General features: G+C 36.4%; 2 protein-coding genes and 1 pseudogene across 2 annotated transcripts; 2 read left to right on the forward strand and 1 right to left on the reverse strand.

Moving 5' to 3' along the window:
- The first annotated feature begins 1,482 nt into the window (after positions 1-1,482).
- ARA1 (arabinose kinase) lies at positions 1,483-8,312 on the forward strand. The gene is made up of 29 exons (XM_088816390.1): positions 1,483-1,876; positions 2,530-2,637; positions 2,746-2,814; positions 2,954-3,037; positions 3,145-3,221; positions 3,326-3,392; positions 3,497-3,554; positions 3,647-3,714; positions 3,808-3,870; positions 3,983-4,036; positions 4,153-4,255; positions 4,346-4,455; positions 4,563-4,682; positions 4,790-4,846; positions 4,930-5,108; positions 5,193-5,361; positions 5,444-5,527; positions 5,621-5,749; positions 5,826-5,956; positions 6,060-6,141; positions 6,237-6,324; positions 6,434-6,477; positions 6,620-6,715; positions 6,809-6,885; positions 6,995-7,189; positions 7,262-7,427; positions 7,525-7,596; positions 7,670-7,873; positions 8,036-8,312. Exons 1-29 carry the CDS (start codon positions 1,787-1,789, stop codon positions 8,147-8,149), a joined length of 2,958 nt encoding a protein of 985 aa, XP_088672516.1. The 5' UTR covers positions 1,483-1,786; the 3' UTR covers positions 8,150-8,312.
- A 90-nt stretch (positions 8,313-8,402) lies between these two features.
- LOC105975305 (AIG2-like (avirulence induced gene) family protein) lies at positions 8,403-11,018 on the reverse strand. The gene is made up of 5 exons (XM_013000483.2): positions 10,808-11,018; positions 9,166-9,238; positions 8,934-9,026; positions 8,773-8,856; positions 8,403-8,670 (listed from the first exon to the last, which is right to left on the reverse strand). Exons 1-5 carry the CDS (start codon positions 10,936-10,938, stop codon positions 8,542-8,544), a joined length of 510 nt encoding a protein of 169 aa, XP_012855937.2. The 5' UTR covers positions 10,939-11,018; the 3' UTR covers positions 8,403-8,541.
- An 895-nt stretch (positions 11,019-11,913) lies between these two features.
- On the forward strand, positions 11,914-13,228 carry LOC105974002 (uncharacterized; annotated as a pseudogene).
- Positions 13,229-15,157: the final 1,929 nt, after the last annotated feature.

The following is a 15,157-nucleotide window of genomic DNA, read 5'->3' on the forward strand; positions in this document are numbered from 1 at the left end:
TGCTTCTCGCGAGGCCGTTGATGCTACCATAGACGAAAATTTATAAATCTTATATAAAATAATAAGGATTTAAGAAATGTTAGGAGAGTCATGTTACTCTAACAGAATAACGTATCCAATGCATTATTTCGTTAGGATTTCTAGCAGTGTTTCAGGGGGACAATTGTAATTATTCGATAATATAAGGACCTTAAAGTTATTTTAGCACACCTCAGGGGTGTAGGTGTGATTTGCACTTTATTTTATTCAATTTTTATATAGTTGGTTGAGCAAATATATAGTTAGTGTATGTATGGCAACAGAATTACAGAAGCTCATATCGTGAGCAATGTAATAATAAGGGACATATTCCCAATGGATTCAGAATCACTAGAGGAGCTGAATCTAAATTACAAAGAGTTCGGGGACTTGATTGAAAACCTGGACAAAAAGCACCATCACCTGGAAGCCAGAGCCGGACAATTGGCCGGAGCATACGTGATTTTCCAAGCAATCATGTACATGCAGGTGTTCCTTCCCTCCGCCGCCGCAGCGCCGCAGCAGGGGAGGAGGTGGATCTCGATCTCCATGTCGGCGTTGATCTCGATCGCGTTCTGGATCACCTTCGCAACCACCGTGAGGGATTGCATCAGGACACGAGGGCAGCAGGAGTCGACGTTCGAGGAGCAGCAGAGACTGTACCGGAAGATATACTCGATCCGAACTGGCCGGAGAGAGAGCGGCGGCGGCGCTCAGCGGAGCCTGTCGAAGATGTTTGCGTTCGTTCGGTGTCAACGGTACGCGTACGTCGGGGCCCTGCACTCTGCCTTGTTCTCCTTCACCGTGCTCGTCTCGTACGCTCTGCTTCCCGTTGGACCGCTCTGATTCGTTCGTCCCGTAAAATCTCAACCGCCCGATCGTATCTAATCGAATATCGAAAAAGTTTAGCCAATCGAGCGTTTACTTCAAGTTTGGGTGTGGCTTGTGTTTTCCCTTTTCGATTCATGTAATTATATTTTCTTCTAAATAAACATGGTTTGTATATTGTAATCATGTTAAAATAAATCATTGGATTTCAAATCTGTTTTTTTTTTTTTAAATTAATAGAATTGCAATTGTTTGAATTGTATTAGGTAAACTTTGTCATTATACAACAAATCACAAATTGTAATAGAAATGTAAATCATATACGACGAGAGCTCGACTCGTAAATCAATCATGTCTCTCTACCACCTTGAACTCGAGAATCTGATCCGTAAATCAACAAATTGACGGGCTAAACATCATTGTCGATTTCTCAAAGTTGAAAAATATTTATTTATAATTAATTGTTATAAATATTTACATAATTTTTGTTATCTTTTGCCAAAAAATAAAAAAATAAAAAAGAAAATCTTGAACAAAATCAGAGTGCGTTACCCCTAAATCCATGTAATAAGTTATAGTCAAATCTTTCTTGACAGAAAATCATTAAAAAATAGGTAGTCTACAAAATGTAATAGAAGAATAACCTTCATAGAAATGGTATTTTTTCATATAAATATAAGTATATAATAATAACGTTAAAAACAATAAACAACATTAAATCCCTCGAAAAAACAAAATTGGATAAGAATCGAATGATGACACCTCAGATCACTCTGACGTCAAAAACCCCAACAGTGAAACTGAACCCATATAAAGTTGGAACTTATTCCTCTGTTTCTTGATTTCTTTTCGGAGATCAATCAGAAATTAAAAAGGGGTTTCTTGTTCTGTTTTTTATTATTTATTTATTTTAAAATCAGAGATCAAGAGGAAGAAGAAGATGGGTGCAGAAGACTCAGTGAAGCGTCCTCTTGTATTTGCCTATTACGTCACCGGTCATGGCTTTGGCCATGCCACCCGCGTTGTCGAGGTTCTCTCTCTCTCTCTCTCTCTCTCTCTCTCTCTCTCTCTCTCTCTCTCTCTCTCACACACACACACACACACACACACACACTGTGTGTGTGTGATTTGTCTGAAAAGATGAAAAAATAATGTTTTGATTCGATGTACTGATAAATTGTTATGTAATTATGGGTATGTTTTGATTCGATGTGTGTGTGTGTGTGATTTGTCTAAAAAGATGATTTTTTTTTTAATTCTAAAGCCCTCTTTTTTTTTTTTTTTTTAAGACTGGGATAGTCATTAATCAGTTCAATTGTTTATATAAATCATTTAATTGCATTTCTTTAGTGATGATCAGCTCGCTTTTTCGTGTTTGTTTGTGTTGTTTAGTATTTTTCATCTTTGATCATTGTCTCATTGCATCTTTCTTGCATAAAAATTACCCAAGAAAATATTTAATTGAAAATGTAGGGTTCATTCATGGTTTTACAGAAATGATACGGAAATTTGATTCTGCATTGCCTCGTATAGATTGTTTGATGCATCGGGTTTTATTTATTCATCAAAATCCAGCTTCTTAAAGCACGCTGTAGATCAGTAGCTTTTTTTTTTTTTTTTTTTTTTTTTATTTCTTGTCTGCACATTACGGTAATTAATTTCGATTGATTTTATGTTTCTTAGGTTGCTCGACACCTCATTCTCGCGGGGCACGATGTTCATGTTGTCACCGGTGCACCAGATTACGTTTTCACTACTGAAATACAGTCTCCTCGTCTTTTCCTTCGCAAGGTTTCTTTCAATGGCCCCCCCCTCGTTTCATAATGAAATCTTTACTCCGAAAATCCGTCACAATTTTGATTTACATAATTTAACCGTTAAACGAAATTTCGACTGTAGGTCCTTCTAGACTGTGGTGCAGTTCAAGCAGATGCTTTGACAGTTGACCGCCTCGCTTCTTTGGAGAAGGTATCCACTTTTTAACACGAAAAAAAAAAAAATCGCACCACTTTGCACATATACAAATATTAAATTTCATTTGTATTACGGTCATTATTAATTAATTAATTAATTAGTTAATTTAATTATTTTTTATGATTTTGTTTAGTATTCTGAGACGGCTGTAGTACCCCGCGACACTATCATGGCTACAGAAGTTGAGTGGCTAAAGTCCATCAATGCAGACTTAGTGGTAAAAAAAATATTTGTACTTTAGAAGCTGTTTCGAGTAATAAATTCTCGGATATTGTTATTTAATTATTATTTCTAATTTTCTTTAAATCCGTTTTTCGAGTATAGGTATCGGATGTTGTTCCAGTTGCTTGTCGTGCAGCAGCTGATGCTGGGATTCGTTCCGTTTGTGTCACCAATTTCAGGTAATTTCTATCTCCCATTTTCAGCTAAATTTTTATTTTTTTTCGTATTTTTTGTCGGTCTTTAAATAAATTTATAAATCTTGAAAAAATTATATTATTGGCAGTTGGGATTTCATTTATGCTGAATACGTAATGGCTGCTGGTCATCATCATCGATCCATAGTTTGGCAGGTCGTTTCAGTAAATTAAACTCGCTTACGATTGTCTATATACGCAAAAACGAGACACTTTTGAAAGCTACTTCATATTCTGACGTTGTTTTTTCGATGATGCAGATAGCTGAGGATTATTCGCACTGTGAATTCCTTATCCGATTGCCAGGATACTGTCCAAGTACACACATTAATACAGAATATTCTTTTGGATAATGACGAATTTGCCTTTGCTATATAACTTATGCCATCGTGTGTGTTCTTCCTCTACAGTGCCTGCCTTTCGTGATGCAATCGATGTGCCTTTGGTAGTGAGAAGGTTGCACAAGTCTCGCGATGAGGTACATTAAAAAAAACAAATGATTAATTTTACGAAAACCGGTAAAATACACCGTTTTTACATGCATCGTTTATTTTTTTTAACGATTCTCCAGGTGAGGAGAGATCTCGGAATTTCGGAGGATATGAAGATTGCTATTCTCAACTTTGGCGGACAGGTAATTAGTTATAACGGTCGTTTTGAAAATCTTGAAAATACGAATTTTTTATTTTTATTTTTTTCGATTGCACCCTTATGAACACTATATATAAAATCGTTACTATTTGCAGCCATCGGGTTGGACTTTAAAGGAGGAGTACCTGCCTGAGGGTTGGATCTGTCTGGTATTTCATTCGTACAATAACTTTACATTTTTAAGGATTGTTTAATGTGAACAAGATTCCGTTTTTATACGGTAAACAAAGAATATTTTAAAAATGCTGTTTGATTCTTGATTCAGGTTTGTGGTGCTTCTGAAAGTTTGGACCTTCCTCCGAATTTCGTAAAGCTAGCAAAAGACACATATACCCCTGATGTGATTGCTGCGTCTGATTGCATGCTTGGTCAGTTATATTTAACTTTTTGCATCTGATTTTTTTTGCTAAATGAAGCAAAACTAATAAGTCGGTAATTTTTTTTTAATTTAATTTCAGGAAAAATCGGATATGGTACAGTTAGTGAAGCCCTTGCATACAAGATACCGTTTGTCTTTGTTCGTAGGGATTATTTCAACGAAGAACCTTTCTTGAGAAATATGCTTGAGGTACAAATTAATAATGGTTTTCAGCATTTTCTGAATTTTTATTTTATTTTTTTATCTTATGTAATGAAAATTGAAAAAAAATCTTTAAAAAAAAAATATAAATTCAGTTTTATCAAGGTGGTGTTGAGATGATAAGAAGGGATTTACTAACCGGACATTGGAGACCGTATCTCGAACGGGCAATCAGCTTAAAACCGTGCTACGAGAGTGGCATTAACGGTGGTGAGGTAATCCACATTTTCCCTTTTCAAGATTCCTTTTTTATTTTTTCTTTATTAATTTAGATTTATTTAGATTCTTTTTTTTTTGGTTTTGATTCATGTAAATATTCCAGGTAGCAGCTCGTATTCTGCAAGATACAGCCTACGGAAAAAACTACGCGTCCGATAAGGTGAGATTAAGTGGAAAAGAAAAGATGCATCTTTTTTCGACAGATTAACTGCTAATCTTTTTTTTTCTTTGGCCCAAATGTAGCTAAGTGGGTCCCGCAGATTGCGAGATGCGATCGTTCTTGGGTATGAATTGCAACGTGTCCCGGGTAGGGATCTCAGCATTCCAGATTGGTATGCAAATGCTGAAAACGAACTCGGTCTTCGTACTGGTTCTCCTACTACTGCTATATTACGTGGTGACGATAATTTTCCTTTGCCTTCGTAAGTGAATTTCTTTGGGTGAAGTTATTTTCCGATTTTTTTTTATTGGTCGAATAATCATTTTTCGGAATATTTTTCAACTAGATTCCCCGAGGAATTTGAGATTCTTGACGGGGATATTTTGGGTCTTTCGGATACTGTTAATTTCTTGAAGAGCTTGTCGGGACTCGATTCCGTTCTCGATTCCGAAAAGGGTACTGAAAAGAACCAGCTTAGGGAGAGAAAAGCTGCTGCTGGTCTCTTTAATTGGGAGGTATTTTTTGCAATTAATTCGATTTGAATAATGCATTCTTTATTTTATTTTAATTTAATTTAAATGTAAAAATTGATTGTAGGAAGATATTTTCGTGACGAGAGCACCCGGAAGATTGGATGTGATGGGTGGAATTGCTGATTATTCTGGAAGCCTTGTATTGCAGGTAATTTAGATTTTTTTTTTTTCGGATTAAAGATAGCATTTTTACGACGAATAATGTCATTTTAATCAATTATGTTGTAATAAAATATTACAGATGCCGACTAGAGAAGCTTGCCATGTTGCTATACAAAAGATCTGTCCGAATAAACAGAGACTGTGGAAACACGCTCAGGCTCGACAGAGCGCTAAAGGACAACAAGGACCGACTCCCGTTTTGCAAATCGTACGTGAATTTTACATTCCCAAGCATTTTTAGTGGATAATATTTTCTTGAAATGTATACATTTTATTTATTTCAGGTTTCGTATGGCTCTGAATTAAGCAACCGTGGGCCCACCTTTGACATGGATTTGTCGGATTTCATGGAGGATGACAAACCATTGTCGTACGAAAAGGCCAGAAGCTACTTTGCTCGTGATCCATCGCAAAGGTTTTTCAAGATTCGATTTTTAATTTTTAATTTTTTTTTTATTTTTAATAAATAATGGTCTCAAATCTCGATTATAGTACGCTAACTAGATTGTGGTGTTTAGATGGGCAGCCTATATAGCGGGTACAATTCTTGTTCTGATGAAAGAACTCGGCGTACATTTTGACAACAGTATTAGTATGCTGGTACTGAGTTTTAACTAACTCTGCCCAATTAAATATTAAAATGTTTAATTTGCTAATTATGCAGTTTAATAATCTGAAACGGAGCCCATGTGTAGGTTTCTTCGGCTGTGCCAGAAGGCAAAGGTGTCTCGTCTTCTGCAGCTGTCGAGGTCGCTACCATGTCTGCAATTGCTGCTGCTCACGGTGCCCACTTTTTTTATTATTTAATTATTTTTTTTATTTTTTTCATTATGTAGTTTAATTATGTTTTTTTATTCGAGTAATATATTTATTTGATATCTGTGATTTTCAGGGCTAAACATCAACCCCAGAGACCTTGCTTTGCTCTGCCAAAAGGTTTAGGTTCTAATATATATATGAATAAATAACCGGCACACTCGATAAGACTTTTTTTTTTTTTTTTTTTTTTTTTTTTTTTTTTTTAATAAACCTTAATATTTCTTACGATGATGTCTGAAAATTAACGATAATTTTGAAGGTGGAGAATCACGTAGTTGGAGCTCCATGCGGTGTAATGGATCAGATGACTTCCGCGTGTGGTGAAGCTAACAAACTTCTTGCTATGGTTTGCCAGGTATACTTTATACACTTCAAATCAAGAACTCGTTTTTTTTTTTTTCCGTAAATTGGTTTAATACCTTTTTTTTTAATTGTTTTCTTGTTACAGCCCGCCGAGGTATTGGGTTTGGTCGACATTCCTAGTTATATAAGGTTTTGGGGAATCGATTCGGGAATCCGCCATAGGTATATATATATATATATATATATATATATATATATATATATATATATATATATATATATACATCTCTCTCTCTCTCTCTCTCTCATAATAATGGATCATTTTTTTCAGCGTTGGTGGGGCCGACTATGGATCGGTCCGAATAGGAGCTTTCATGGGGCGAAAAATAATAAAATCCGTTGCAACGGAATTGTTATCGCAATCTTGCGCTAACGGAGTAACATCCGATGATCTAGAAGAAGACGGAATCGAACTACTCGAAACCGAGGCATCATTGGACTACTTATGCAACTTGTCTCCACATAGGTAACTCATCTCGATTTCCAATTACGTAGCCGTTGTACTAAAATTACTGAACTTTTATTTTATAAATATCAGATACGAAGCTCTATACATTAAGCAGCTTCCGGAAACTATGCTCGGCGAAACATTCTTGGAGAAATATTCCGATCACAACGATCCAGTCACTGTAATAGATAGCAAGAGGAATTACGGGCTCAGAGCTGCCACTCGACATCCTATATACGAAAATTTCCGAGTCAAGGTATTTAAAATAAAAATATATAAAAATCCACCCCTCGTATTTATATTCAAATTAATTTATTCGTAAAATACTGGCTTCATATACGGATTAATTGCAGGCCTTCAAAGCGCTACTAACATCTTCGACTTCAGACGACCAATTCACTGCTCTCGGAGAATTATTGTATCAGGTAAATCGGCACATTTTATATTTTCGTTTTTTTTTTTTTCGTGTATTAATATTTTTTTTTTTTTTCTCTACAGTGCCACTACAGCTACAGTGCATGTGGGCTTGGATCAGATGGTACAGACAGACTAGTACAGCTGGTGCAAGAAATGCACCATAGTAAACTTTCTCGGTCAGGTGAAGGAACGCTTTATGGTGCTAAAATTACCGGTGGAGGATCAGGTGGCACCGTTTGCGTCGTCGGCAGAAATTGCCTGCGAAGCAGTGAGCAAATTCTTCAGGTATATTAATGTTATATAAATTACATTTTTTCTAAACAAGTAAAAAATAAATTAATTATTCAAGATGTTCGGTTTCTGGTTCTTGGACGATTTACGAGCGTGTTTGATTTATTTATCCTTTTTTTCTTTTTTAACGTGGGGTTAAATTATTTGAATGTGCAGATTCAGAAGAGGTACAAAGGAGCAACTGGATATCTACCAATTGTTTTCGAGGGTTCTTCTCCGGGTGCCGGAAAGTTTGGCCATCTCAGAATTCGTCGCCGGAGCAAAGATTGAACTTTTTTAAGTTGCAGAGAATAATGGAATTAAATTATCATCCATACCCTCCATTTCGAGACTTTTCATATTATTATCTCGATTATTTTATCAATCTGTTTCGAACAAAATAATCGAAAAAAATAAAAATAAAAATAAAATTATTCATCGAAAAGATGGAAAACTACTTGAGCATTTCAGTTCTTCAGTACCTTCCAGAGTGTCGATTCATTTATTTACTCAATTTCTAGTTTCGAAACCAAACACGGAAATATTTTGAACGTTGATTAAAAAACCAAAACCTTGAAAATCACTTGTGCGACGTGAATTTTTGCTTTTAACTTTATTCAGATGACTATAACAGTCATGGAAATAAGTTGAAAGATCATATAATTAATTACAAATGGGAACGATTATTTGTCTTTCTCTTGATAGAACGATTCATACGTTTCGACCCTCGTTTTCGAATCAGGTGCCGTGATTTCTTCCATGAAACCCTTTGTCATGTTCAAGAAGTTATCCATGTGCACTACTTTCCACTCCTGTAACGATAATATCAAACGCCAAAAAAAGATTAGGAACTGATACACGCAATACACCAATTCTGCAGATAACTTAATCCAATCGAAAAACGAACAAATCACCTCGAAATCCCATTCGCCGTATAAGTTCGGATCAGTCTTGTTTAGCCAAACATACGTGTAAGCTTGCAACTTCTCAGAACTATCCTGCAAATTCAAGAGAACAACAATGTCGATAAACAGCTAAAATTACGGTTCCTAATACGCGAACCAAATTGACATGCCTTGAGAAGAACATCGACAGTTTTCCTTTCATACTCGTCGTCCTCGAATGAGTCGAGAATATCGAGTTCGGGAGGAGTGATGCCAATGAGAACCTATTTAATAAAATAAAATAAATTAATGTTTAGAAAACGGGTACGATGATCAAATAAATAAGCCCGCTTTTGCTCCAACAGAAGATAATGATTTCTAGTTTATTGAATGCATAAGATGCTAAAATAACGATGAAAAAACCTTCCCGATAACTTTCTTATCTTGAACAGGTAGAATTGCAGGGTAAACACGTCCCTTGATGCTAAATCTATGGCTACAACACAAAAACGGAAAAAAAAAAAAAATCGTCAACGAATAAAGATACAACTCTACCATTATAGATACATGTTTATCCAGCAATTCATTCTACCAAAAAGACAATTTGCAGTTTGAACTATAAGTACAATAACACCAACACATGCAATGTCCCCCAATTTTGTTATTTGAGACGAATTCGAATTTCTCGATACAGAAAAGAAGGTAACAATGAATTACAGGATATTTGCTTATCACAGAAAAAGAAATCACATCTTTGATGGCACAACATAAACTGTTAGGGGTGTGCACGGGTCGGTTCGGTTCAGTTTTAGCCAAAAACCGGACCGAACCGAATATATCGGTTTTTGTAAAATTAAAAACCGTGTATGTCGGTTTTTTATCGGTTCGGTTTCGGTTCGGTTTCGGTTTTTTACGGTTCGGTTTCGGTTATTTTTCGGTTCAAGCGTAACTATATATTCAAGTTGTACAAACAAAAGAATACAATTACAATTACTTTCACAACTTACTAATGCAATGAAAATATAAATCTTTAATTTCATAGGACTTAACATAATTTATAGATGATGTATTATGCTTCATTTTTTTTCCTACTTTCATCTACCACATTATTAAAACCATGAACTCAAGTAAATTTTTAATTACTAAACAAATAAAATACAATGTCTCAATTTATGAACAAATGCTTAGAATGATACAAGTAATTGAAAGACAGAAAATAAATATTAGGGTAAAATAATACATATATATTATATAAAATGAAGTCATTTTATAGTTTCGGTTCGGTTCGGTTTTTCGGTTCGGTTATTTACCTTTCAACCATACCGAACCGAATAATTCGGTATTTCAAAAATAAAAAACCGTACATGCGGTTTGCTATTCGGTACGGTTTAAAACGGCTCGGTTTTTCGGTTTTTCGGTTCGGTTTTTCGGTTTTGTTGCTCACCCCTATAAACTGTTGGGAAAAAATACACTTTCGTTCCTCAAGTTCAACTCGATTTCACATTTGGTCCCCCATGTTCACAAAAACACACATTTAATCCCTCATGTTTCAATAATTTAACACTTACGATCATTTCCGTTAATTTTCCGTTAGTGCTAACCGAAGCGAATCAAGCATATGTCCTTCACTTTCTTAACCGACAGACTAACGGTAGATTGACGGAAATGACCAAAAGTGTCAAATTGTTGAAACACGAGGGACTCAACGTGTTTTGTGTGAACACAGGGGACTAAATGTGAAACTAGTGCAAACTTGAGGGATGAAAACTGTAATTTTTCCTAAGCTGTTATCAGTCTGGAATTTCGTGAATTTGTGTTTCCGATTACTACTAGATTGAATCATGATTGATTAGACCTAGACCGATGAAACCGGTTGTACATTGAGGATCAGAAGCTGTACCATTTCAATTTTCAAACGATTGAATTTATCTCCTAAATTCGCGAAGATCCCAAATCGTAAAACGACAGAGAAGAAATTGAGCACATCTCGTGTGTTTGTGTGTGTAATTACACCTTAAATTTGAGAGAGAGAGAGAGAGAGAGAGAGAGAGAGAGAGAGACTGACAAGTCAGGCAGGATGGCGGGGGAGGAAGGAGGAACGCGGCTTAAGAGGACGCGAACGACGTCGTCGGCGAGGAGGCTGCCGTAGACGAAAACGTTAGAATTCGCGGCGGTGGCGGCGGCGGCGGACCCCATAGCTGAATTAATGAAGGTGGAGATTCTCTCTCTGATTCTCGGCTTTTTTTCACCCACGAACTCCCAGGTAGGTGGAAGTGAGGTATCTGCAATGTTTTAATTTAAAGAGGGTCTACGTGTAATTACACTTAACTTCATGGGAGGCAAGTCTAATTTAGCATATTTAATAAGGCAAATTACGGTCACCCTGAGGCATAACCAAATTATGAAAATTCCCTCTTGTTTGGGTAATTACAGTCATCCCTCCTTTTAAATATTTTTACATAAAATTAATGTAATTCGGTTATTTACCGAACCAAATCGTATATTCAGTTCGGTAAACAGTATGAAATGTTGGTGTACCAAAATTTCGGTTCGATTTTTACCGATTCAACATCCCTAAATTTATCTCTAGAGGGGTATTTTCTTAAAATAATACATAATTAATGAGGGTGACTGTAATTACCCGAACATGAGGAGAATTTTCGTATTTGACCATAACTCATGGGTGACCATAATTTGCCCTATTTAGTATATTTACAAGTCTTCGGACTTCTAGTTAGCGATGAAAATCGGATTGATCAATTCAAAATTAACACTTTCGATAAAAAAAAAAAAAAAAAAAGGTGAAAAACCAATTCCGGTTACATAATCATAAATCAAAATTTCGAAAATTTGAAATGTATTATAATATCCACTTACAACTTGTGGACTAAGTCTAACTACTTGTGGACCAAGTTTAAAGACTTGTGGATAAAGACTCTACTAGATACGTGTCTTGTTTTCTATTGTTGCTAGCATGACAATGCTTGTAGTAATTCATGTATAAATAGATGTTTGGGTTTTCAATAATAAAATCATCACTTTCTTCAGTATCTCTCAGAAGCTCACAATACTACTAATATTATAATATAAGTGTTCTTTACAGTTTACGCACTACAGTTTACTTCATATACATATATATACATATATATTATTGTATTATATTTCATATTTTATAACACGTTATCAGCACGAGTTTTTGCTCTACAAAATTATAGGTTTGTAAAAAGGTTAATTTCTTTTTGTTGTACTATTTTCTATTTATTTTATTTTCCGATGGCCGGAATCGAAAAACAAAAATTTCAAATCCTTGATGTTACCGGCAGTAACTTCTTATCCTGGTGCTTAGATATCAAATTACACCTCCAAGGGCTAGATCTTGTAAAAGCCTTGGATTGTGTAGATATCAAGGAGGCAAACAGGAAAGATGAGGCAAATGCTATGATTTTTATTCGTCATCATCTTTCCGAGGATTTGAAAGATGAATATATACAACTTGAAAGGCCATCATAGATATGGCAAAAACTCAAAGAAAGGTTTGATCACACAAAAACCGTGATTCTCCCACAAGCCCAATATAATTGGCAGCACCTAAGGCTGCAGGACTTCAAATCTGTTGCCGACTATAATTCGGCACTGTTTAAACTTGAGTCCCGATTAGCCTTGTGTGGAGTTAAAATATCTGAATATGATAAATTGGAGAAAACTTTCTCTACTATGCATGCCTCGAACTTGGTGCTCCAACAGCAATATAGGCAGCGCCAGTTTAAAACATATTCGGAGTTGATCTCTGTACTCCTCACAGCAGAAAAAACAAATGAATTGCTGTTGAAAAATCATGATTTGCGACCATGTGGGTCCCAAGCTGTGCCTGAAGCACATGCTAATCAAAATAGAAATATGGGCCGATTTAGAGGCCGTGGGCGTAAATTTTGGCGTGGTGCACGCAGAGGTGGTGGACGTGGTCCCCCTCAAGATGCCCGAAATAATGACCGAGGTGGATATGAATATCCCCGTCGAAATAATAATAATACGGTCTGGCAGAGACAACCATTTCAGGCAAAACGCGATAAAGGCAAGATGCCCGCGGAAAGAATTCCAGAAAATATGTGTATTAGATGTGGAATGACTGGACACTGGGCCAAAGTTTGTAGAACCGCCCAACATCTGGTAAATCTGTACCAGGATTCAAAAAGAGACAAAGGAAAAAATGTCCAGGCAAATGTCACTGAGGCAGAAATGCCACTTGCTGTTCTTGAAGCCAGCACATCTGGGAGCATGCTTGATCAAGATCCTGCTCAAGATGGAGCCTCTCTTGAGTTATCAGATTTCTTTACAGATCTTGATCCTCTTGTGTAAATTGCCATATGAGCATCTCTTTTGAGTTATTTTGTACTCACTATGTATACTTTGTATATATCTCTCTCGGATGATGTAGTACCCGAGATTGAGCTATTTTGCCTTTTGATGTATCCATGTACATATCTCCCTTGGAGGTTGTTCCCAAGGTCGAGCTGATATTTTGATTATGTATAAAACTATGAGTTTGTTATCATTTTTGAACTATACTACGATTCAATATTAATTTTATGTTATTTAATTCAGGCAAACATGGAGAACATCGACAAAAGAGAAAATTGCCTACTCGATAGTGCAACTACACACTCAATATTCAACAACAAAATATATTTCTCGAGTGTGACTTTGTGCAAGGCACAAGTTAAAACCATTGCAGGTTCCGCGGAAATAATAGATGGCTCCGGGAACGCAACAATTGTGTTGCCTAATGGTACCACTTTGCATATTGAAAATGCATTGATATCAGGTAGATCAAATAAGAACCTACTGAGTTTTAAAGATGTGAGACGTAATGGATATCATTTAGAGACACTGGTTGAAAATACCGTGGAATGTCTCTGCATCACATCATATGTTATGGACAAAAGAATTGTTCATGAAAAACTCGAAGCGACAGCTTCTGGAGTGTATTGTTTCAAAATTAGAGCTTTCGAATCATATGCCACTATGCCATGGAAACTTGTTAATCCCGATATACACGGGTTATGGCATGATCGACTGGGTCACCCAGGAACGACAATGATGCGTAGGATTGTACAACATACTAAGGGACATCCATTAAAAGATACAAAGATCTTAATGTCCAATGAATATTTTTGTGAATCATGTTCACAAGGAAAGCTCATTATAAAACCTTCCATCGAGAAGATCGGTTATGAATCACCATCGTTTTTACAACGTATTCATGGTGATATTTGTGGACCAATACACCCTGCAAGTGGGCCATTTAGATATTTTATGGTTTTGGTGGACGCATCTTGTAGATGGTCCCACGTATGCTTATTATCTACGCGAAATGTTGCATTTGCGCGTTTGCTAGCACAAATTATTAAACTCCGAGCACATTTCCCTGATTATCCCATTAAAAACATAAGAATGGATAATGCCGGAGAATTTACATCAAAAACTTTTGATGAGTATTGTGCAGCACTGGGAATAAATGTCGAGCACCCAGTAGCATACGTTCACACTCAAAATGGACTAGCGGAATCCCTGATTAAACGCGTCCAAATAATTGCTCGTACTTTGCTGATGAGATCTAAACTCACTAGTGCAGTATGGGGCCATGCAGTATTGCATGCATCAGCGCTGATTAAATTACGCCCCACTGCTTATCATATGCATTCCCCAATGCAATTGGCCTTAGGCTTTGAACCCGATATTTCGCACCTTCGCACATTTGGTTGCGCTGTGCAAGTGCCAATTCCTCCTCCTCAGAGGACTAAAATGGGTCCCCAACGCCGACTTGGCATATACGTTGGGTTTGATTCACCGTCGATTATTAGATTCTTAGAACCAATGACGGGTGATTTATTTACCGCTAGATTTGCGGACTGTCATTTTGATGAGACATTATTTATACCGATTGGTAAAGATATTCAGAATATCCGTGATAATGATAAACAAAAACCAATCGAGAATCTCACATGGTGTGAGCAACGCTTATCTCATCTCGACCCACGTACCTCTGAATGTGAAAATGAGATCCATAGAATCATTCATTTACAAAATATTGCCAATAGACTTCCTGATGCATTTAATGATGCCAATAAAGTTACGAAGTCTTATATTCCAGCTGTGAATGTTCCAGCTAGGATCACTGTTCCTGAAGAACATGCGAAAATGAATGATGATCCCCCACGACAAAAACGGGGTAGACCAATTGGATCAAAGGACGTTGTTCCTAGAAAAAGAAAGGGGAAAATTGATGAACCCTCGAACCAAGTGATTCCTAGTGAGAATGCTCCAGATGAATCTGTTGAGCCTGATATCGAAAAAGCGATATCAAAACCCGGGAATACCGAGAATCCCATAAGTTATTGCAATGAAATATGGGATA

Source organism: Erythranthe guttata, chromosome 1 (assembly GCF_056151865.1).
Source record: "Erythranthe guttata isolate IM_541 chromosome 1, IM_541, whole genome shotgun sequence".
Taxonomy (NCBI): Eukaryota; Viridiplantae; Streptophyta; class Magnoliopsida; order Lamiales; family Phrymaceae; genus Erythranthe; species Erythranthe guttata.